This window comes from Miscanthus floridulus, chromosome 17 (assembly GCF_019320115.1).
Source record: "Miscanthus floridulus cultivar M001 chromosome 17, ASM1932011v1, whole genome shotgun sequence".
Taxonomy (NCBI): domain Eukaryota; kingdom Viridiplantae; phylum Streptophyta; class Magnoliopsida; order Poales; family Poaceae; genus Miscanthus; species Miscanthus floridulus.
The window spans coordinates 39236049-39259483 of NC_089596.1; the positions used below are offsets into that span (position 1 = coordinate 39236049).

Consider the following 23435-nt stretch of genomic DNA (forward strand, 5'->3'; position numbering starts at 1 on the left):
CGCTAGCTTGGGGCCGAACATCCGGTAGCCTTGCCGTTTGGCCTAGCATCGTGATGGAAAAAAGAGCCCATTTGATATATGACATAGAAAATTTTAATCTGGAAAAGGCACTACAGTACGTCCGTACCAATGACTTGAAATGGCGACAATGGTAAAAAAAACGGAGCCTACTTCGTTTGTGCCTTAATCATGCCGCTTAACTTAGTGATGACAGTTCTGCGATGAGTGCTCCATTAAGATTACCAAGTTTTACCTCAAGCCCTTCGTTTATAAACAACTTCATACACTTTCATTCCATCAATTTTTTATATTAGTATATATTTCTAAAAGAGAAGTGTTCGTCAGCTGGAACAGTCATGCCTTGCTGAACGGCAGATTACAGGCTACTTCTTGCTGAACTGCAGTCAGCATTGAGGGCCAACCTGTTAAACCAGGAATAACCGGCAGTGACTGCCCAGTTCAAACTTTAAAGTTTGAAAACAACATACACATATCTTTGCAATAAAGTCAACCTTGAGGTTTCTCTATTTGCTAGTACTTCTATTTTACAGCTAAACCAAAACGGATACACTTTTTTGTGCCCACTTGGCTGCTACTTACTCCATAAGAGCACACCATATAAATCCATAATAAGGTTTTCATTGATCCAGGGCCATCTTCATAACAAGATCATTCCACGCATCAATGGGGCCTGGCACACACCAGTGCAAGCAATCATTTTGAACGGGCGTGGATTTCCTGCTGCCCTTTGCGAAGGGATAGGGTGTTCTGTAAGGCCCAACGTGACCGTCCGGTCTCAAGAACGAGAGGCTGTAGGTATCCATGAGTCCCAGCCTATCCACATCCACTGAACCCCTAAGCGCGGCTGCAGCCTTGTTGAAGGAGTCAAGCTCGATTTGCCTCATGACACGCTCGATGTATCCCTCTCTGTACTCTCCCTTCTTGTAGGGCAATTCCCTGTAACAAGACCCACCATTGAACCACTCTCCATTCTCAAAGTGATCAGGTGACCAGGTCCTGAACAAAACTACTGGCTTGTGTTTTGCTGAGATGATGAAGTTGAAAACATTTTGTAGAGTTTTCCGATACAGGTGCTCAAAACCAAGTTCAGCAAGGTTCTTGTTCTGAGAATTATGACAACCAACCACTGCACCATTCTCCCAGTAGACCGCTGTCTTCAGAAACCATTGTCCGCCAGAAATAATAATATAGTCAAAGCTCTCATACTGACTTGTCCAGCTAGCATCAAGTATATCAAGGTGGAGCTGTATCTCAGAGGTGGATACACCATCCTCATTCTCAAAAACATCAGATTTGATGAGGAAAGGAGCCCAGACGATGGACACTGTGAAGTTGTAGGATTGGAAGTGCCATCTCCTGTTTTTGAATTCCTTATCATGGTAAACCTCAACAGGTTCTTCAGCCTAAACAAACAGCAAGCAGATATTCTCAGGATATTATAGCACTACAAGTTCCCGTTATGGAAGAGACAATAAGATTAGAGCATCAGGGAATTTCCATCCCAGTGTTATTTCTACCAGAAAAATGATTAAAATAGCAAAAGCCAACAGCAGGAGGCAAACAGTTCTAGTTTTGGCAGCATCAGAAGGAAGCATATGACTAGTGGTACACATGAAGTTTAGTGAACACTGAACAAGAGTTTCCGCTATTCTTGTTAAAAGTATGGTAACAGGACCTTTACTTTTGTAGCTGCATAAAGTTTTTATCAAAGCACTTGTTATCAAGCTAAAACATCATATCTATTATTCCAAAATGAAGATTTGGAAGGAAAGAAAGAGTGAATTTCCAGTACAATTTTGTTAAAGAGCCCATCATATTCAAATATAGACATCGGGACTATGTATAGAGGAACATGTTGGTCAACGGGCAGTAGGGCACTGCATCACCTGAGAACGAGAAAATAAAGTTGGTAGCATTTACCTTAGACAGAAGGCAAAGCAATGACTGAACTTGGTTACGAAGAATGGAGTCACCAATTAGTCCCCAAGCTTTGTTTCTCATATAATCTAGAAATCTGACTGCATCAAATGGTGGAAGATCACATCCATAAGGCCTCCACTTCCAACGAAGATATTCCTTATCAGGTCTACCATTCATCATGCAGTTCTGGTGATCATCAATAAATCGACAGCTTGCATTTGTATAGGCTGGGCCAGAGGGATTTGGTATCCATTCCCCAATGAAAAGATTGCATTTTCCTATAAAAGTAACACCTCACATTAGAAATACTAGAAACAAGAACAAAAAATAATAAAACATTCAAGTTTACTCATACCGTTTCTGCTTTCAAGATTCTAAAGCTTGGTAACCCTGTACTTGTAATGTACAGGGATTGTAATTTACTACATCCAATAACAAATAAGTGCCGTATTAGAAAGCATTCAATTGAGCTACTAAAATTTAGACCAACACCAACTTTATCAATATTTAGATCTTTTATACAATTATACTGTATGGAAATAAAAAAATAGACCCAGAAATTGACTTGTCTATCTAGAGTATTTTCAAATTATGATAATTTTATTAGGACACAAATAAAGTCTTGTCCAATTAGATTCCAAAACCATGTCAATCTACAAACAGCATTTGTGAGTTGTGACTGTAGGATGCAAAAATCTATGGTCTATAATGTTGGCTGTTTACAAAGCTTAATCTCATTTTCACCAGCAAAAGATGGTAATAGCAAATAGACAGAAGGATCAAGGTACAGTTTTGATGTCCGGAACATATTTCATCAAGACCAGACACTCACCTAACTTGTTGATCCCATGTTCTTTTATGGATAATAATGTAGTAAGATCATTCCAGCCTCTACATCCAAGGACGTGCACAGCCTTAAATATTACTGAGTCACAGCACAGTAGGACGAACAGCTGGCCTAACTTATGAAAGTTTAATAGGCCACGTAGCATTCGTGGTCCCATGCTTGTACAGTAACTGTGATTAACTTGGTTGATGTCCTCAATTATCATTTATCTTACTAGAACTCATTGCTAGCAACGAGTGGTCATTGTAGTCTTCAAAGCATTGTATGGCAAGGGTGTTTGCAGATATGAGGCACTTGTTGGGTATCTTTCTAAAAAAATAAAAGCAGAAATGTAAATAAGCAAAAACACAATCTTAACAAGCAGGTGAGGGTTCTTATGGAAAGCCTGCAGAGCATATGGACAGGATTCACTATCTATTAAATCGGATCCCAATGCGTCAACCAAACGCTTTGTGTGGTGAGTATTTTACTTAATATGCTTTAGCCAAGTCCTGAACTAGTTATGGTATGATCAGACATGTTACAGGGAACCCAGAGTTTGACTATCCGCTGTGCCTAGTGACAAATCAAGAGGATGCAGTTCTATGGCTCTAAAGGTTGTAGGTATGCCATGTTTATGATGGTAGAAAAGCAGAATTTTAGTAACAAAGCAAGGCACCAAGAGATATATCAGGGTATTGGAAAACTGAAAGAACTAAATCGCTTGCAAAGTATTGGAAAACAGTGATGTGTTGATAAGTGCTATTAGTTCAGATTTCAGAGTAGCAGACCACCTCAAGGAAGTGGACTCCTGAAGAACAGTATTTGGCAAATAAACCTTGTATCACTCAAGTCTGGAAAACAAAAAAGGAACAAATATTTTTTGACATGCTTATTAAGGCATGATAGAATTCTAACGTCGCCATGGAAGACAACTTAACCATATGAAGCCAACCTCATGACCAGATTTGTGAAAACCTGCTACCATTAATGCAAGAGCAGTACAGCTGTAAAAATGTTGCCTTTTTCTGAGACAAGCTTGGAATCTGGTAGAAGTTGGATGGCCCAGGCCAACAGGGATCAATAAAAATCAACTTGAGGAATTACATTTGATGGACCGATTAGAGAAACAAAACATGCAATTAAGCAAGAAAGGAAAGGACAGCTTTCAAAAGAGCGATTGTTTATGTTAGATGAATCTATGGAAGGAAAGAAATACAGGCAATTTTTCAACAACAGCAGCTTGACAATTTGCAAGTTCATGTACCAAACGAGGGAGGATATCACACACAAGGACTGCTTGGAGCGGTAGACAACTAGACACGCAATCTGCCTCTCTTTGTTTATCAACCAGCCTTGCGCAAATAACAGCAGCTTGACAATTTGCATGTTATGACCGGTAAGAAATATAGTGAAATTGTCTTTCCCATTCTTTCCCCCGATCCCGCTACAAAAAAAGACGTTCATTTCTTAAAATATCCCATATATGTAGGGGGAAACCAAACGAGGGAGGATATCACACACAAGGACTGCTTGGAGCAGTAGACAACTAGACACGCAATCTGCTTGTCTTTGTTTATCAACCAGCCTTGAGCAATCAGCTATTGCATTTTTTACTAATCATATTATCTTGCTTCCTTTTTTCCCTGTTAATGAAAGCACAACTCCTGCATATATTTGTCTCTTTTTATTTCAAATGAAACACAAGAATCTGGAGATACCTTTAATTAGCAATTCAATATGTTTAAGTAAATTTCATGTTATTTTGCAATTTATATGACTATGGCCAGATCAGAAAAAAATCATCAGCACTATTAGATTTTCACTGAAATCATGGCAAAGATCAAAACACATTTGTTTTGTTTCTTCTCCGATCCAATTACTAAACATAGCTAAAATCTAGTTATATGATCAGTAAGCATTAATCACTTGTCACTAGGGGTGTAAATTTGTTATCGGATAGGATATGGACGGATATTGCTTACACGGTTACACCATATTTGTTTTCATGTTTTTCTTTGAAGTTGGAGTAGGGTACAAATAATGTCGGATACTATACAAATGTGGATTTGTCTCAGTTACAAATACGAATAAATTTGTATTGAAAACAAGACAAGTCGGATACCGACACCTTTGGTCATGAAAAAATTCATCGGATATTCAGTAAAGGCAACAACAATATGTATTGCATGTTTTCAATTCTTCAAGACACTTTAGTCAGACACCAAAAAATTATAAATTCTCTCATATTAAGAACACATGTTTAAATTTTAGTCAAATGGCTCTTCCCAAATTTAAAAAAATTGCGAAGTTGCATTAACTGGACATTTGTATTTTGTCATAATGAAGTTGGATTTAAACTTAGTTCATACTTACTTTGAGTTTATTAAAATATTTCAGTGCTATTGAATTTGAACTTAGTTCATACTTCAGACATCTATAGAAAAAGATACCAAATCTACTTCATTTACCTTTTTTAAGCTAAAATTTATCTTGGGCTTGCAGTCCACTCCTAATGGATATCCAATAAAACTATCTGAATCCAATATCCGACTTAGCTATCCGAATTATCTGACCGGATATATGATATCTGGTTGATACCGCCCTTCTTATATTCATATCCGATATCCGGGAAAAAAAATCCAAATCCATATTCAATATCCAAGAAAATGTCTAGATATACGAATCAACATCCCACACTCCTCGGTCGATCGTACGGTCAGGAAATAGCTGTACCGTTTACAGCCCTACTTGTCACTATTGGGGAATCAACTCGAATTAAGAAATGCCAAGGCAGGACAAAACAACATAGCTCCTAGTTCTCGAAGGGTTCGAAGTATTATTTTTAACTTGTCTTCATGAATACTCGTGGCCAGGTGGGGCTTTGTCCACGTGGTAGAGTATAAATAATTAATCGTTCTTCGAGGATGAGGTCAAAATGCCAAGCTACTCGATAAGTCGATTCCCTTCCTAGCAACAGCTTGGGCGCTCTTGCCACATGAAGCACCTGAAATCGTGCTCTTCAAAAAAGTCTCCACTAAATTTTATTGTTTCATTATTTTCTCATTCCTATTTAGCAAAGGGAAAATTTTCAGACATACAGCAGGGGCACACACAGCAGACTCAGACGGACAGCTCCAATCTTTTCAGTTCCCTAATAAATCGCGTCACAAAACAATACACATCATCCATGAAATCGGATCAAGCTGCAACAAACTCTTAATTTAACAATTTGATCGCCCCATAAAGACCCAAATTTCTTTTCTTCAGTAAGATAAGGATATTGCTGCATTCCAGCATTGAATTCAAAAGGAAATCGCCACCATTGCTAATTCAGGAATACAATGCCAGCAAAAAGAAATTCAGAAATACAAGAACATAGTCCCCAAATCTCAGAACCAAAAAAAAACACAGAAGGTGTTAAACCCTAAGATCCCGCACCAGGGTAACAACTAACAACCCTTAGAACAGCAGAGAAATCGAATCCCGCACCTTTTGTGATCTGCAGCGCCGGCGCCGGAGAGGACGGGAAGGAGCAGAGCACCCGGAACAAGAGGCCGGCGAGCAGCAGGAACCCGACGGCCTTCACCACCAATGGCCCCCCCAGCGCCCACCATTTCCCCGCACCGCGGCCCCACGGCGACGGCGGCGGTCCTGACCACCACATCGGGCTCGAACCCATGCTCCAGCGCGAGCGGTGTGGCTCTCAGGGGAGGGAGAGGGACGGGCCTCGTGAGACAATCAGACAACAAGAGGCGAGTGTGACCGACAGCGTCCGTACTTTAGGGCAGAGACGGCGACGTGTCTGCTCAGTGATGTCGATGTCGGCGTGGCGTTGGTCTGCAACTCTGCAATTTGTTTGTGGAGTCGGTGACGATAATGGGCCCGTTCGGGCAGGCCGCGATGGGAAAAAGTGTGTTGTGCAAGCATGTGTAGCACTTGAGCTTAAATATCCAGACACTCAAGTTTAGAGGTGTCACATTGGATATTACGTGAAGATATTATATGAAAATATTTGGATAGTAATAATAAAATAAATTACAAAAGTTTTCAGTAATCCACGAGACGAATTTATTAAGCCTAATTAATCCATCATTAGCACATGTATGACTGTAGCACCATATTGTCAAATCATGGACTAATTAGGCTTAAAAAATTCGTCTCGTAAATTAGTCGCAATCTATGTAATTAGTTATTTTTTAGTCTATATTTAATACTCCATGCATGTGTCCAAACATCCGATGTGATAGGGTCTAAAGTTTAGGAGGGGAAATAAACAAGGCGAAAAAAAAAGCATGTGTACTGGGTGAATGGAAAAGGTCTATTGGATTTCTTTTAACCGTGAAGTCTTATGTGTTTTTCCAATTATATTATAAATTAGACTTTTCTAAGACAAGGTCCTATCTAAGCCCTTATCTCATTTTGAGGATCCAAAATACAAAAATTGTTCTTCAACTGGTCTCATATCCTAGCCCCGACGAATGAGGGCGCCTCATTTCTCACTCCTTGCCCCCCACATCTAAGGGCCTCCGATCTAAGGCCTCATCTGCCGGAGAGGAGCAACGGCCGCCTTTCCGCGTCGCCCAGAGTTCTTCGAGCCGGTATGTCCCCATCCCTCTCTTTTCGCTGTGGTGTCGTCCAAGGCCACCATGGCTCCTATGCTTGTGCTGATCCCCTTTTGACGCCATTGCGCCCTTCCACGAAGACCTACTGGAGGCATGGAGCAGCCCCTGCTCGCCCTGCAGAGGTCGCCCAGTGCTCGTGTGCCATGCTGGTGCTCGTCCCATGTTGCGTCAGCTGTCGGAGCTGTCTCTGCTCGCCCCTACTATGGTTCAAATTATCCAATTATCTTTTTAAATAGTTTTAAAAAGCGGGTTTTATTGACATAGCGCCACTTCAAAAGTCTTATGTGGCTTCCACGTTAGAGTTCAATTAGACTATATCGATAGTTGAGGAAAACCAATTAAATTTTATGACAAACAAATAATTTCTTAAAAAAGAATCCATATATTTTCTAAAAAAATGCATTTGAAAATATTAAATTTGATTTAACCTTAAAAATCATAGAAAATTTGTTTTCATAAAAACATGACATTAGTTTTTTTTTTCTAAAATCATGCTCTATAAGCCTGTTAGGATGGTGTATTCTAGGCAGAGCGCACATGTTAACTGGAGATTCAAATGCTGACAGCGTTTGTCTGGTGATGAGTTTTGGGGTTTTAGACCTCTCTGTGTAACACTAGATTTATCTAGTGATTAAGGCATCAGATATGAACACATCGGACTAATCTCGCATTAGCTCTCTAGTGATCATTGGAGGCTATTAGTAGCCATTACCCCCTGGTGGTTGGATCGCTAGGGCTCGACTGCTATGGTGGAAGGCCGTAACGGCCACATCTCTCCTCCTTCTATAAATAGGTGTGTGCTCGGTTTGGAGGGGTCCTTGGCCCATTTTCGAACTCCATACATCCGTCTAGAGCTGAGCTTACCTCCCCACTCTCTCTTGTTGATTACAAATACATTTGTGAGAGATTGGATAACCTCTGGTGCATTGGATTTGAAAGTTGCATATTGTGGCACTAGTGGATCATTGAAGCTTGGGTGTTCTTGCTAATCTTGGTGGTTCTGCCTTGGAGGTTCGGTGATTGGTGATGGAAATTGGTGTCTTCGCCCCCAATCAAGTTGATTTGTGAGAGATTTGGATCCCACCTCGCGAAGTGCGAAGGGATACTCTAGTAAATTGCTCATGGCTAGTCGGATTGCTCTTTCGACTGATTCTTGCGACACCCAAGTTGTGAGTCTAGTTTGTTATGCTAGTGAGTGCGCGAATCATTCATCTTGAGACTCGCCGCAACGAAGATTAAGTTGTTAGCAAGCAAACAAACCTTGGGAGAAAACTAGATTGTATTCATCTCTCTTGCCCGGTTTGATAAAAGCTCACGACTTGTATTTACTTTCATATTTGAGCTGGATTTTGCTTGTTGCTTGTGTAGCCTTGTAGTGGTAGCTCTCTAGTTAGTGTTAGCTGTAGCACTAGAGTAGTTAGTTATTCTTGTTAGTAGTAACTAGTTGTTAGTTGGTCTCTAGCTTAGCTCTCTTGTGTAGTTGTGTAGCTAGTTGTTTTGTGTGGTGAAGTGATTAGGATAGAATTCAATTGCTACAAAACTTGTGTGTAGGGCTTGCTTGGTTGAACTAGAGATGGTGTTTGTAGTGGCTATTAGGGTTATATCTTGTACTAACCACTTGCTCTAAGATTGTACTTTGTGGAAGAAAATTTTTATACGCTATTCACCTTCCTCTAGCCATCTAGGTCCTTACACCAACCCCCTAACATACCTAATCCACTCTATCTTTTGCTCACATATTCCTGCATTATTCACATAATCACTAAAACTAGTGAAATTAATTAGAATTAAACCTTATCACTAAGTTATGATTAAAGGTTTTGCCATTTTTATGTTAGAGGTGGCAGTTATATTTTATGAAGTAGCTCCTAACCAATTAATATTTTTAGATATTTGCATACTTAAATATTAATTTAATTATTTCCATACTAAAAATTAGGGAGTGCTATGAAATGCGGGCCTGTCTCAGAATTAGAACCAAAATGGCACGTGGATAACTGTTGGACACGATTTCATGCTTGAAATGAAATGGGTCCTTTTCCCCTATTCGCGGGAACTTATTAGCTGGCTTATCAACTGCAGAAGAGACCATCAGCCGAACAGCGTGTTAGAAACAAGTTCGCGTAGAATATTCAGAGAGGAAATACCATTTCACTTGACAAAATGTACCATCTGAAGAAGAATATCCTCTAGCAGTCCACGAATTAATCTTTTATCTTTTAATGTAGGAAAAAGGAATTCTCCTCTCTTATATTTAGTTATTTTTGTACTAACTAATAACAAAAAGAAAAAGGAAAAAGGAAAAAGGGAAAAGCACCCTCGCTCGCATGGTCCTTCTGGTCCAGCTCCCCAACGTCGCCGGCGTCCGGCGTCCGGCGCCCGGCCGCCGCCGCGGTCCACCGGAGCTGCCGCACCGGTCGATTCACAGTATATGCTGCAGCGTCCGGTGGCCGCGTGAAGGAGGGGGAAGAGGCCAAGGGGGTGGTGGGGAAGAAGGAGAAGATTGTGATTAGAGTCTCGGACCCGGTGCGGGAGAGGAGGCTCCCGCCGCCGCTGTTCTCCGCACCAGACGAGCCGTCGGTGTCTCCACCGGATCCGGAGGAGGGAAGGCGACAGGGTGTCGACGACGGAGAGAAGACTAAGGGGCAGCATTACGTGAACATGGGGGACGCCATCCGGACGCTGCGGGAGGACCTCCCCGTCGCGTTCTACCGGGAACCCAACTTCCACGTCTACAGGTTCGTGCGATTTTTTTCTATTTCCTCAATCTTTTCGGTTACCTCAAGCTGCTTGCAGAGACAGTCGCTGTTAATTGTGGTGAATGGTGGATTACTCGATTCAATTTTTGTTCTACTGGGTGCAGGAAATTTGTTTTCTTTAATACCATCTACTTCATCTAGACGAATTAGGGAAGAAATTGTGGTTAGTTTGTCGAGATGCTCCTAGGTCGAATTGATACAAGGGGTTGTAAGGGTTTTGATATTTTCAGGCCCTGTATAACCAGCCGTAGATGAAAGTTACCTGTCCTTGCTATGTTGGCTGCTGGCAAATTTATGCTTGGTTCTAGCCCTTGTTGAAGTTTGAAGAAACTAATGTCTCTAGTCTCTACATGGTGATTTTTGCTTTGATTAACTTAGTCGCAATTTTCATACTTCAGCTACCCATCAGTCTTTACCCAATTTGGTTCTAGACTAGAAAGTACCATCAGCCTAGGTAACTTTTCCAATTCCAGTCCATTACCTGCATGGGTGAGTGTAGAACATCGGCTCTTTGTTGCGTGATATTTGAATTCTGCTGTATTTAAATGTGGTAAGCATCTAACTAGTACACAATTTCCAACTTATTTCTTCCAATAAGCAGGTTGTACACTTGTAATGGAACTAACATTTTTAATACAAAGTTTGAGATGTTTGACCATTTCTATTATTGTAACTTTTAAAGTTTCTAGTCTCTAGTTCGTATATAGTCGATTCAAGATTCAAAATTGTAACCTGTAAGGTACAAATAAGGAGCCATTGCATAGTTAGACATTCTATTAAAAATGGGATCAGAGCAAAATTTTTTATCCTTGTGATGAATGGCTGGTCATTTCTGGATCTAGAAATTTCATTCGATTTCTTGTTGTAGGGAACTTGGAGAGGTTGCAAATCTTCTTTGAAATACTATGTGTTATCAGGAATTAATATATAGCCTTTCTCTTTTTTTCCTCGAACAACGCAGGAGAGTTGTGTCATTTCATTAAAAAAAAAAAGGGTCTACAAAGGAGAGGTCAAAAGACCAAACCTGACCCCCCCACCAGTATGTTACAAAGGGAGGGTCGAGGGACCAATCCCAAAACCCCCACACAGCACCAGAACGACAAAACGAAAAACCAGCAAACACATACAACCCAACTCAGCTCCACACAAGAGAAATAGAGGATAGCAATCTGCTGAGGCCTCGGGCTCCAGCAGAGCACCAGAGACCACATTTCTCCCTCACATTTTGGAGCACCAACTGAATATATATCCTTTCACTTGAAAAAGAAACATGCTGACCTAAAAAGTAACACTCCATTTAGGTTGGCATAAAATGATCTCATTTACTCAATAACTAAGTAACACCTTGAGTATGCAAAGTATTATGGATGACATAAATAAAAGCACAAAACACATTATACTTTACTTGATGAATATGATATTTCAGCAATCAACACTGTTTTTTCTTTCTTAAAGGTAATCATAATTTAACTGAATAGGTATGTGGAAGATTAAAAAATAATAAGCAACATAACCTATGGAAGTACATGGATCCTGATTGGAAGGATATAAAGTTGACGATGCTAATTTTCCATCAATATTTTCAAATTTCTGGTCTGTGGAAAGTTGTTTGCTCGTTTATGTTGAAGTCACTTTTTATGTCTTAGGTTAAAATGTTTTTTCTGTGATGAGTTGTAATGGTGTTTACTTATTGATAAGTAGGTTTATTCCCTGAATTTTATGAATTCCGAGTACGCACAGAAGCAAACAGATTTGCACCTTATATGTGATGTTCAAGGTGATTCAAAGACAAACTTTTTTCTTGGGTCTGAACTCTGAAGCCTGAACCCATCAGGTTTGGTGGAGAGCTTTGTTGAAATCACTTTGGCATCACTCATAATACCTAGGAATTTATGTTGCACATCCTCTCCATTCTTCCTGAAGGAAGTTTGGAAATGTAGGATTCTTTTAGTAACTTAAATTATTAGGGATTGCTTAAGGGTGCATCGTGGCGGTTGCAGGAGCAGCTGATTAGTTTCTTTAACTCTGATCTGTTAGATTGACTATGAATTGCCATACTGTTTGACTTAGATTCAGGATCTTATCTTAAACATTTTGTTTATTTAGAATGGATCGTTTTTTTCTTGAACACAGACGCAGGATAGCTGCATATCATTATATTAAGAGGAGAAAACCGGGTAGAGAAACCCTTACAAAACATACACCAACACCACACCACACTCACTTCCTTGGAGCAACTAGACCGCCCATGTTGCACCACAAAACACTACCACGACCACGAGGAAATAACACCTCTAAGTCCCCTCATGGGACAAGGCAGCTAGGTAAGCAATGCCGTTGGCCTCTGGCAAACCCCATAATGTCATCTCCTCAATGGCCAACAGTGTGATACTCCCAAGATTTGGCGAGGCCGCATAAAAAAACACAGCGATTATGATGATTCCAAGTGGTCTAGGCTACAAGAATTATAATAGAATTGAGACATTGCCAGACCTGCCTAACCACTCCTTCGTTGATTATAGACCACCAGTCATCAAAGGAAGATTCTCTCGGATGAGGGGAGAGGTTCTGAAGCCCCATCCTTTGTAGAAACCCAACAATGGTGGAGCTTAGTGAGGACCAAAGTGGGCCATGGACCCCAAAGCTAGTAATTTTTCTAATGATGTGCTTATTTTTCCTTTCAAATCATATTTGGCCCCCTCCCTATTCATGGCCAAGCTCCATCACCGCAGCTCAAACCTGGTACAGACCGCCATGGAGAAGAAAGCCCAGACACATTGATGAATATGTACAGGGAAGGATGACCAAGGTTTGTTGCAATCCTGACCCAAGAGGTGGTTGTGGCTCTCCGGATGAGGTGGCTGTGGTTGCAAAAAGCAGTGCCTCACTCAGGGGGATTGCAAGTCCTGAACCAGGCCACAAGACAGTGCCCACCGTCTGGCATTTTCCTTCTTCTCGACAAGAATCTTCTCCAAATTTTGTCAATCTCTTTGATCGCCCATGGGGGAAGATCCACTGGCATAGCTAGATAAACTAGCATACAGGTGATCACTGTTGGCGATGGATCACCAGATCATAGATAATTAGGAGGATAACTTGGCCAGTGGCCTTCTATTGAATTGCAAAACAAAGCAGTTGAATTGTACAAGTGGTTCCCCCCCATGTGCTCTTATAGGCCAGGGGTTTATCCCAGGGAATATTCTAACTACCTAATGGTAGATGCTTTAGGAAACTTGGCTGCCAAGGTGTTTATCAACTTCACCATCAAGGCAAGCCCTACCAACCACATTAGGACTGAAATGTAAATGCTAGAAAACAAGAACACTAGGCTAACTACTGACAATTCTCCCCTTTAGCCTTGTGGTCCTTGGAAGTGATCTGCTTGAGCCCAATTCTTCCCCTCATCTCTTCAAATTTTGATCTTCCAAGAGACTTGGTTAGAATGTCAGCCAGCTGATCAGTGGTGGATATGTGATCAGCCCTGATACTTCCATCTTCCAAGCAGTTTCTGATGAAATGATACTTGATTCTGATGTGCTTACTGCGCTCATGAAAGACTGGATTCTTGGCTAGAGCAAGTGCAGACTTGCTATCAACTTTCAGTTCAACCACTTCCACATTCCTTCCAAGGAGGTCTGCCAGCAGCCTGGATAGCCAAATAGCTTGTGTTGTAGCTGTGGTAGTGGCAATGTACTCAGCTTCACAACTAGATAGAGCCACCACCTTCTGCTTCACTAACTGCCAGCACACAAGATTGCTTCCCAGAAAGAACAGGGTGCCACTAGTGCTCTTGCTGGTATCAATGTCCCCAGCCAAGTCACTATCGCAGTACCCAACAAACCTTGCTCTCCCTGGAGCCTTAGTATAGTGCAGGCCAAACTCCAGAGTACCAGCCACATATCTCAGGATGCGCTTGATGGCAGCTTGGTGCTCTGCAGTCGGCCTCTCCATGAATCGACTGACAAAGCCTACTGAGAAGGCTAAGTCAGGTCTTGTGTGGACCAAGTAGCGCAAGCTGCCCACCAATCTTCTGTATTGGGTAGGATCAACTTCTGCAGCCGTGCTTTGCCTGCTCAACCTCAGCCGCTCCTCCATTGGTGTATGGGCGGGGTTGCAGGCATCCATACCTCCTAGCTCAAGGATCCTCTTGGCATAATGGGTTTGCCTTAGAGTGATCCCAGCTGGATATTGGTGTACTTCGACCCCCAGGTAGAAGGACAGGAGACCGAGGTCGCTCATGTCGAAAACCTTCTTCATCTGAGCTTTGAAACCTTCTATGGCTTGAGCGCTGGCACCGGTGATGATCAAGTCGTCAACATAGACGCCGATCAGCAGCAGCTCCTCCCCTGTTCCTCGCCTGTACATCGCGGCTTCATGATCGCTTTGCTGGAAACCCATCTCCTTGAGGGTGGCGTCCAGCTTGGCGTTCCAAGCTCGCGGAGCCTGCCGTAGGCCATACAAAGCCTTGCGCAGATGGTACACCAGCTTCTTCCCGACGACGGTGAAGCCAGGCGTCTGCTTCACGTACACCTCCTCCTTGAGGTCGTCGTTGAGGAAGGCAGATTTAACGTCCATGTGGTGGACACGCCATCCTTCTTGGGCCGCTAGCGCGAGGAGGACTCGGACGGATTCCATGCGCGCCACGGGAGCAAACGCGTCGTCGAAGTCGATCCCTTCCTGCTGGACGAAACCCTGCGCCACCAAGCGCGCCTTGTACTTGGTCACCGCGCCCCGCTCGTCCTTCTTGAGCTTGTAGACCCACTTCAGGGTGATGGACCGGTGACCGGGAGGAAGCTCCACAAGCTCCCACGTGCGGTTCTGCTCAACCGCCTTGATCTCCTGCTCCATGGCGGCTTGCCAGGCAGGATCGCCTTCAGCCTCCGCGAAGTTGGCTGGCTCGCCGGCGTGCGTGAGGTGAAGCTCGGCGAAGAGACGTGAAGCCGGCGGCGGTGTGGGCGCGTCCCCGATGATGTTGGGCATGGAACGGTACCGCAGCTGCTCGCCACCGTAGAAAGCGTCAAGGCGATCGTCGTCGTCCTCGAGCGGTGACGCGAACTCAACTGGGTCCGCCTGCTCGGTCTCCGCTGCTGGTGAAGCAGAGGAGGCCGGTGGATCGTGCTCCCCTGGAGCTGGTGACGGCTTGTGCGACGGAGCTTCGTCTGCGTCGACTCCCCAGAACTCGATGTCGAAGTCGCTGGAGGCGGAAGCAGACGTCCCGACGGCCGAATTGGACCAATCCCAGCCGCGCCCTTCATCAAACACCACGTCGCGGCTCACCTTGACGCGTCCTGTCGCCGGATCGAGGACCCGGTAGGCCTTGGCGCCCTCGGCGTAGCCGATGAAAACCCCAGCCTTGCCGCGGTCGTCGAGCTTGCGCAGCTGCCCGAGCTCCCTTGTGTAGGCGACGCAGCCGAATGTACGCAGATAGCTCACCGCCGGCGCTCGTCCGTGCCAGGCCTCATAGGGGGTCTTGCCTTGCAAGCTTCTTGTCGGCGCGCGGTTGAGTAGATGCACCGTCGTCATCACCGCCTCCCCCCAGAATTTGGCCGGCATGGACCTCTGCTTCAGGAGCGCGCGTGCGGTCGCCACAACCGTCTGATTGCGCCGCTCCACCACACCGTTCTGCTGCGGTGAGTGTGGTGTAGAGTAGTGCCGCTTGACTCCTTCGGCGGCGAAGTACTGCGCCAGCTCGCCGATAGTGAACTCTCCTCCATTGTCGGTCCGCAGCACCTTGAGCTCACGGCCGGTCTCCTTCTCTGCTTCGGCCTTCACCCGCTTCACGGCATCCGCAGCAGCATCCTTGGTCGGCAGAAGCACCGCCCACATGAAGCGGGTGGCGTCGTCCACCATCAGCAAGAAGTAGCGGCGCCCTCCTGGCGTCGCCGGCGTCACCGGCCCGCACAAGTCGCCGTGGACGAGGTCCAGGGGCGCCTGCGCGCGGTACTGCGCCTGCTGCGGAAACGGCTTGCGGCGGAGCTTGGTGGTGACGCAGGTGTCGCAGACTTGCTCCGCATGCTTGATCACCGGCATCCCCCTCACCATCTCCTGCTTGCCGAGCCGGTGTAGCGCCTCGAAGCTGAGATGCCCGTAGCGCTCATGCCACCTCCATGACTCGTCCTCTTTCCTGGCAGCAAGACACACCGGCTGCGCGGCCTCCAAGTGCAGAATGTACAGCCGACTGGGCCCGCGATGTACCTTGGCGAGAAGACGACCACGCCAGTCCCAGATACGGAGCACTCCTTGATCAATCTCCACCCTGGAGCCTCCTTCGTCGAGCTGCCCCAAACTCATAATCGAGTTCCGAAGCGCTGGGATGTAGAAGACGCCATGGAGGACGCGCTGCTCCCCATTCTTGGCCTGGAAGACGATGGAGCCGGTCCCCTTGATCTCCACTCTGGACGAGTCGCCGAAACGCACCGTGCCGCGCGCCGTGGTGTCGAGCTCGGTGAAGAGCTCCCGGCGGCCGGTCATGTGATGCGTGGCCCCGCTGTCGAGGTACCAGCCGTCGAGCGCCGTGCTGTTGAGGAAGACACGCGCGCGCGGCTCGTTGATGTCGAGGGAAGCCGTGGCCTTGGAGCAGATGGCTTCGGCCTTCTCATCCAGCTCGAGGAAGCCGTGGGCGAGGAACAGAGCACCATCATCGTCCTCTGCTTCTGCGACGTGTGCAGCACCGCCACGCCCACCACCGCGCCGTCCACCTCGATCACCTCCAACGCGGTTGCCTCCTCCGCGGTCACCACCACCGCGATTGCCTCCTCCGCCTTGGTTGCCACCGCCGCCGCCGCGGTCACCACCACCACGGCGCGGCTGGCGGCAGTCGCGCGCCCAGTGGCCGCGATCACCACAGTTGAGGCAGGTGTCGTCGTCCGCCCCGCGATCGTCGCCACCGCCTCTATCTCCTCCACCGCGATTGCCCTTCCCGCACTGCTTCTTGCCGCCGCGTGGACGACATCGCGGTTCCTTGCCTGTTGCTGAAGCGGCAGCCTCCTCCTTCTCCTTGGCACGCCACTGCTCCCTTGTCAGCAGCAGACCGCCGATGGCGGCCGGTTCCGCGGCCAGCGCCTCCATGTCGTCCACCGTCTTCAAACGCCCAGACACCTCCTCGATGGTGAGGTCCTGGAAGTCGAGAAGCGTCTCGATGGCGATCCGGAGCTGGGCGTACTTCGGCGGCACGGCGCGCAGGAGCCTCTCCACCGCGCGCTCTTCATCGATGTCGTTGTCGCCGTGGAGAAGCTGCTGCTTCAGGGCCATCAAGCGAGGAGTGAAGTCCTCGATCTGCTCACCCGGACGGAAGGCGAGCTTCTCCCAGTCGCTGCGGAGTCGCTGGAGCGTGGCACGGCGCACCCGATCGACGCCGATCCGTGCGGCGCCGATGGAGTCCCAGGCCTCCTTGGCTGATCCCTTCTCGGACAGCGGCATCTGCATCTCCTGCGGCACGGCGGCGATGATCGCCTCCACCGTGCGCCTGTCCTCATGGTACGGCAGGTCCTGGTACTCGATCGCGTCCCAGAGTTGCCACGCTTGGAGCTTCAGCTTCATGATCGAGGCCCACTCATGGTAGTTTGACTTGGTGAGCATCGGCCAGGTGGAGCTTGAGCCAGAATCCTTGTATACGGTCTGGATCACCGGCGAGCGGCCCCTGGCCCGTCCGCGGTGGCGATCCTGATCCCGATTGGGCGACCGCGTCTGCCTGCGCTCGCGCTCCGGGCTCCTCCGTGGACGCGGGCGGCGATCGCGCGACGGATCCTCCTCCACCAACTCTCGACGCAGAGCCGCGGCCGTGGCGGCAGCGTTCCGAACTGCTGCTGCTGCGGCCTCCGCGGCCTGCTGCGCTTGCGTGGCTGCGGCCTCTGCCGCGGCCAGACGCTGCGCACGCTGCTCGGCGGCGGCGGCGGCTGCTGCTGCTCGTTCTGCGGAGGTGGCCATGCCTTTCCCTTTCTCTCTCAACCCCGAGCTCTGATGCCAATTGTTGGCGATGGATCACCAGATCATAGATAATTAGGAGGATAACTTGGCCAGTGGCCTTCTATTGAATTGCAAAACAAAGCAGTTGAATTGTACAAGTGGTTCCCCCCCATGTGCTCTTATAGGCTAGGGGTTTATCCCAGGGAATATTCTAACTACCTAATGGTAGATGCTTTAGGAAACTTGGCTGCCAAGGTGTTTATCAACTTCACCATCAAGGCAAGCCCTACCAACCACATTAGGACTGAAATGTAAATGCTAGAAAACAAGAACACTACTGACAATCACAAACTGAACCAGAATTCTTCTCCCAGCCTGGGTCAGTAAATCAGCTTTGCCATCCTGGAAGACGGTCTGCAATCTGGTCAATAGTTGGCTAAACTTTGTCTTAGTAAGTTTTTCAAAGACAAAGGAAGGCCAAGATATTTGCTCGGGAGATCAAACAGCTCACAGGGAAGGTGCTCCTGAACAGTGGTGATATATGATTCTGTGCACTGGATGGGATACACATTACTCTTCTGCATATTTGTCTTCAAACCTGAGGCCTCACCAAAAAGCTGCAGCAGGTCAAGAGTTATAGTCATATACAAGGCAGAAGGCTATAGGAAGGTAACCATGTTGTCAGCATACAACGAAATACGTTGTTGCAGAGCCCTCGAAGAGAGGGGCTGAAAGACACCATCATCCGCCGCCCTAGATACCCATGCGGCTTAGAACATCCATAACAAGGATGAAGAGCATTGGGGAGAGGGGATCCCCCTGGCGAATTCCTTGTTGATGGTGGATGAAAACCCTGGGAACACCATTTAAGAGCACCTGGTTGAAGAAGTAGCTAGCAGCCCGCTAAGGATATCACACCAGATTGAACCAAAACCCAGCTTCTTTAAAACCATCTCATGGAGCCAACCAGCCAAACGATCAGCAAGAATCTTGGTGATAACTTTAGCGAAATTATGCACAAGACCGATGGGTCAAAAATCCTTGATATGTAGGGCCTCTTCTTTTTTTGGGAAGAAGAATGATATAGACTGAATTGAGCAGCTCCATATTATCATGGTTTCTACTGCATACCGCAGAGATAGCAGCCATAACATTCTCTTTTATGACCTGCCAGCAGGATTTGTAGAGCCTACCAATAAACCAGTCGGGACCTGGAGCTTTGTCTGATGGCAGATCGCAAATTGTTTTCCACATCTCCTCCTCAGAGAAGGGCATTCCGAGAGCAATGGGGCCATGAGAACTAAGCATTAACTCATCCAAATTAACTTTATGCTCCCTGTCCAAGCACGTCCCAAGGATATTACTGCAAACATTACAAACAACATCCTCCTTTTCATTCTCTCTTCTCAAATCTGTATTCTTACCTATGGATATCTCTACTGAATTCATATTCCTATGTTACCTGCCATATTTCTTCCATGTTTGCTATGCACCCTGCTTCCTCACCTGTTGTCTTGTAAATCCATCCAGCACTGTTTCTTCTGAAGCCATGCCATGTGATAAGTTTCAGGTATACAAGTAGACAACTTTGAATAAAACATCATTTTCCATGGTAAAGTAACAGACCATGCAACTTAAGGAGCGCCATCAAGACAACTTAACACAGTGCCACTGTACTCATCCTCTGGAAATTCTCCTTTTGTTGAGGGAAAGTTTTGTGTGATTTCATCACAAGTGGAAATTCTATTGTTGATCTTGTCGGCAACAGCAGCCATGGTGAGACTCTGATACCAAATTGTTGTGTGCCTTTCTGAGCAACTGGGGTAGCTAACTTCAGTGCAAGACCTATAAATGCCTTGAGAATACATGGCTCTGCAACAAGTAGAATGGAGCAGAGCAAGAGGGGAGAATTAACAGAGCAGCCGGCACTGGTAGAAATGGGGCTCGTGGCAGAGAAGAATGAGAATTTGGCATGGGCAAAAGCAGAGATAGATACAAAGGGTTGTAGGGAGATGGCATTGTGTGCTTAATTTCTGAGATGACATGCTATAGCTTATGTAGAGTCAGCCCTAATATTTGAATATACAGAAACCAACTACCAAAGATATTCAGACACTGAATCTAAAAAGTCTCAAACTCTTAACTTCCTATCAAACTACCAGATTAAACTTAAACTGTCTTATCTTGTGCTGCTGCTCTTCCCACAATGTGCTACTGCCAGAGCCGGGCTACCTATTCCTGGTACATGTATAGTTAGTTCCATACCATTACTATGAAACTTGTTAATGTTGTCATAGCATAAATTGCTAGCATGTATAGTTTCGTCAGCTATGGCACTCAGAGGAGTATGGGTTATGGTTCTCACTGACTTAGCTGTTGCAGAAACATTTTGGCAATTTTTTGGGCTCTGGTATTTTGTAATAGTTAATTATGGCACCCGTGTAGATTTTAATATAATCTGGCATATTCATCTCTGCAGGCTTATTGTTCAATACCTTTTCTGTCCTAACATATCGTTTACTCGCCTAGTTCAATCGGTTAGGTGGCCCGGCGGCACTCCTCAGGTCCTGAGTTCGACTCCCCGTGGGAGCGAATTTCAGGCTGAGGTTAAAAAAATCCCCGTCCCATGTGCCAAAGCGCAGTAATGGTCCGACCCAGAGTCTGGTCCGGCCTGTGGTCCGTGTGTGTGCGCCTTGAGTGCCGCACGGCCCAGGTCCGGCAAACGCCTTCTCACTGGCCAAGGATACCGCTGCGTCAGGATGTGGACGGGGGTTCGGGGGTTTTCTCGATCTGTGTGAGAAGATCTTCTTCTTATAAGGAAACCCCGGGGGCCGTCATAACCCCCCGCAGGTCGAGTTTTTTTTTTGTTTTTTGCCAGAGATGATATTATCTTCAAAGATCCTCTCAATAGTTTCACAGGCGTCAGTAATTACAAAAGAATGTTTTGGGCACTGCGGTTTACTGGCCAATTTTTTTTCAAGGCAGCATGGATTGACATTGTCAGCATATGGCAGCCTGTAGAGAATGTAATCATGGTCCGATGGATTGTCAATGGCATCCCTAGAGTTCCGTGGGATGGCAATGGTCGCTTTGATGGCACCTCAGAGTATAAGTTGGATAAAAATGGAAAGATCTATGAATATAAGGTGGACAATATTGCCAGGAATTCACCAACAAAGTTCAAGGTATTGCCGGTCGTAGAGTTCATCAGATCAATTGGATGCGCATCCACCCCGAAACCAACATATTTTGAGGCATCATGTCTATCTCTGATTCAAGTGGCTTCATTTTGGTTGAGTTTGACTTGGATGAGGACGTACCCAATGTCCCAAATTTTGCCAGGAATGCACTACACCTACTTACCAATGAGTAGTACTTAATTGTAACAGCTGTGTATGTACAGCTATAATCCATGATTTAGATAAAATAGCTATAGATGTCCATCATGGACGAGCCGTGCAAGCTGTTATTGTCAGGTGCTGCAATTGAAAGATGTCTGGGAAACTTGTGCATCCTCATGTACTGTAGTGATGTATTTCTCTTTTGAGTTGCGCGAGGTTTTGCTTTTGGACCAGAAGTTTTGCCACATGAAAAGGTGCATTCGTTGTACAGGCTCGAGCAGAAAGATTCCCTGTTTATGTTAAGTTCTCTTGAGATCTGAGTTTAGTTACATGTCATTGTATTACGTTCCTGTTGCTTTAATTTGTGAAGATCATTCGAGCTATGAAGGGCAATATATGTTGCTTCTTGATGACCTTTCGTCCTTATTACGGAAAACAAAACAATATTTATTGTTTGCTAAAGCTAGTTTCCTTTGTCAGCTATCAACACTGCTTCTCTTTTCTTTTTCTCTCAGGTATAAGCACAGCTTTGTTCCTGCCTGATGCTCTTGTGGTCACGAGCATTATTCTCGAATTATTCAAACCTCTTCTGATTGCTCAGAAATCCCTCTCGGCATATTTGTAAGCAAAGAATATACAATTATAGGTGTCTTTTTAGTTAAAGTGCCTAAAATTGATCAAATATATAGATAATAATATTAAAAATTTATGACGCCAAGTAAGTATACTATGAAAATACATCTCATGACAAATATAATGATATTTATTTGATGTCATAAATATTGATGCTTTTATATATATAATTAGCCAAATTTAAGATACTTTAACTTGCTACCGTGCTAGAGTTATATATTTTTTTCTGAAGGGGGGGGGGGGGGGGGGGGTACTAAGCATATCTATGAATTCAAAATTATGTTTTTTAATTAATCCCTACATAAAGTGATGGAAATGGAGTGTCCAATTTTTTGTAAGGTGGAGATAATTATTGATTTGGTGGAAGCGTCACACACACAATCTGGTTCTGAATTATGTAGACTTTCCTCTACAATTGTAGCACCACAGCTTTTCTGGTTATCAACCATCTACTATCTAGTTTACTTTGCCATGACCTAATTGACCTCGTCATAAAAGCTAATCGAATCAAAGAATACAAGAACGAGAAAGAACACAATCTGAAATATGTAGATGAATGAGTAAGCACGAATGAGATCCTCTACTGTCGTGCACATCAAGTCCCTCTGCAGTCGTTGCATCTGCGCCGTCGATTAGAATAGGAAAAAGTCCATTTTATCTCCCTAAACTATCCTCGAAGTTTAATTTTCCTCCATAAACTCAAAAACCGGGTAAGCCAACTTTCTTAACTTTTAAAATCGTTGATTTTACCTCCCTGACCCGGTAATAGGTGGTTTTCAAATGCGGTTTTGTCTTTTTTTTTATTTTGGCCGAATATTTGAAAAATCATAGTAAATCACAGAAAATTTATAAAATGAAAAATCCAATTTTGTTAGACTCCACATGAGTATACATAGTAAACATATAATATGGTATGCTTTAGTACAAAATTTTTGCTGTAGCTTTAGATCAATGTTTTCCTGTAATTAATTCATAGTTGTAGTTTCTACGGTCCAACTATGGTGAAATTTTTATGATGGTCTAATTATTGTATGCTTTAACTATAGTAAAAATTTCATACTCGTTTCTATTTTTACACATTTTTTACTATTTTAAAACTATTTAACAAGCATAAAAATAAATAAATCTATAATTCAATTATACATGATTCAATGAACATAAAATTTTTACTACAGTTCAATCACATAATAATTAGCCCACCATAAAAATTTCATCACAATTGGACCATAGAAATTGCAGCTTTGAATTAATCACAGAAAAACATAGATCTAAAATTACAGCAAAAACTTTGTACTAAAGCATACCATATTATATATTTACTGTGTAGATCTAGTCATATGCAGTCCAAGAAAATTGGATTTTCTATTTTTTGATTTTTTATGTGATTTACTATGATTTTTCTAAA

The 23435-nt window shown here is 44.7% G+C and overlaps 1 protein-coding gene and 1 pseudogene across 1 annotated transcript; one reads left to right on the forward strand and one right to left on the reverse strand.

Moving 5' to 3' along the window:
- Positions 1-298: 298 nt before the first annotated feature.
- Positions 299-6582, reverse strand: LOC136517311 (protein trichome birefringence-like 25). Its single transcript, XM_066510861.1, has 3 exons — positions 6260-6582; positions 1942-2219; positions 299-1424 (listed from the first exon to the last, which is right to left on the reverse strand). Exons 1-3 carry the CDS (start codon positions 6447-6449, stop codon positions 639-641), a joined length of 1254 nt encoding a protein of 417 aa, XP_066366958.1. The 5' UTR covers positions 6450-6582; the 3' UTR covers positions 299-638.
- Positions 6583-9719: 3137 nt separating this feature from the next.
- LOC136518160 (uncharacterized) lies at positions 9720-22076 on the forward strand (annotated as a pseudogene).
- The last annotated feature ends 1359 nt before the right edge of the window (positions 22077-23435 follow it).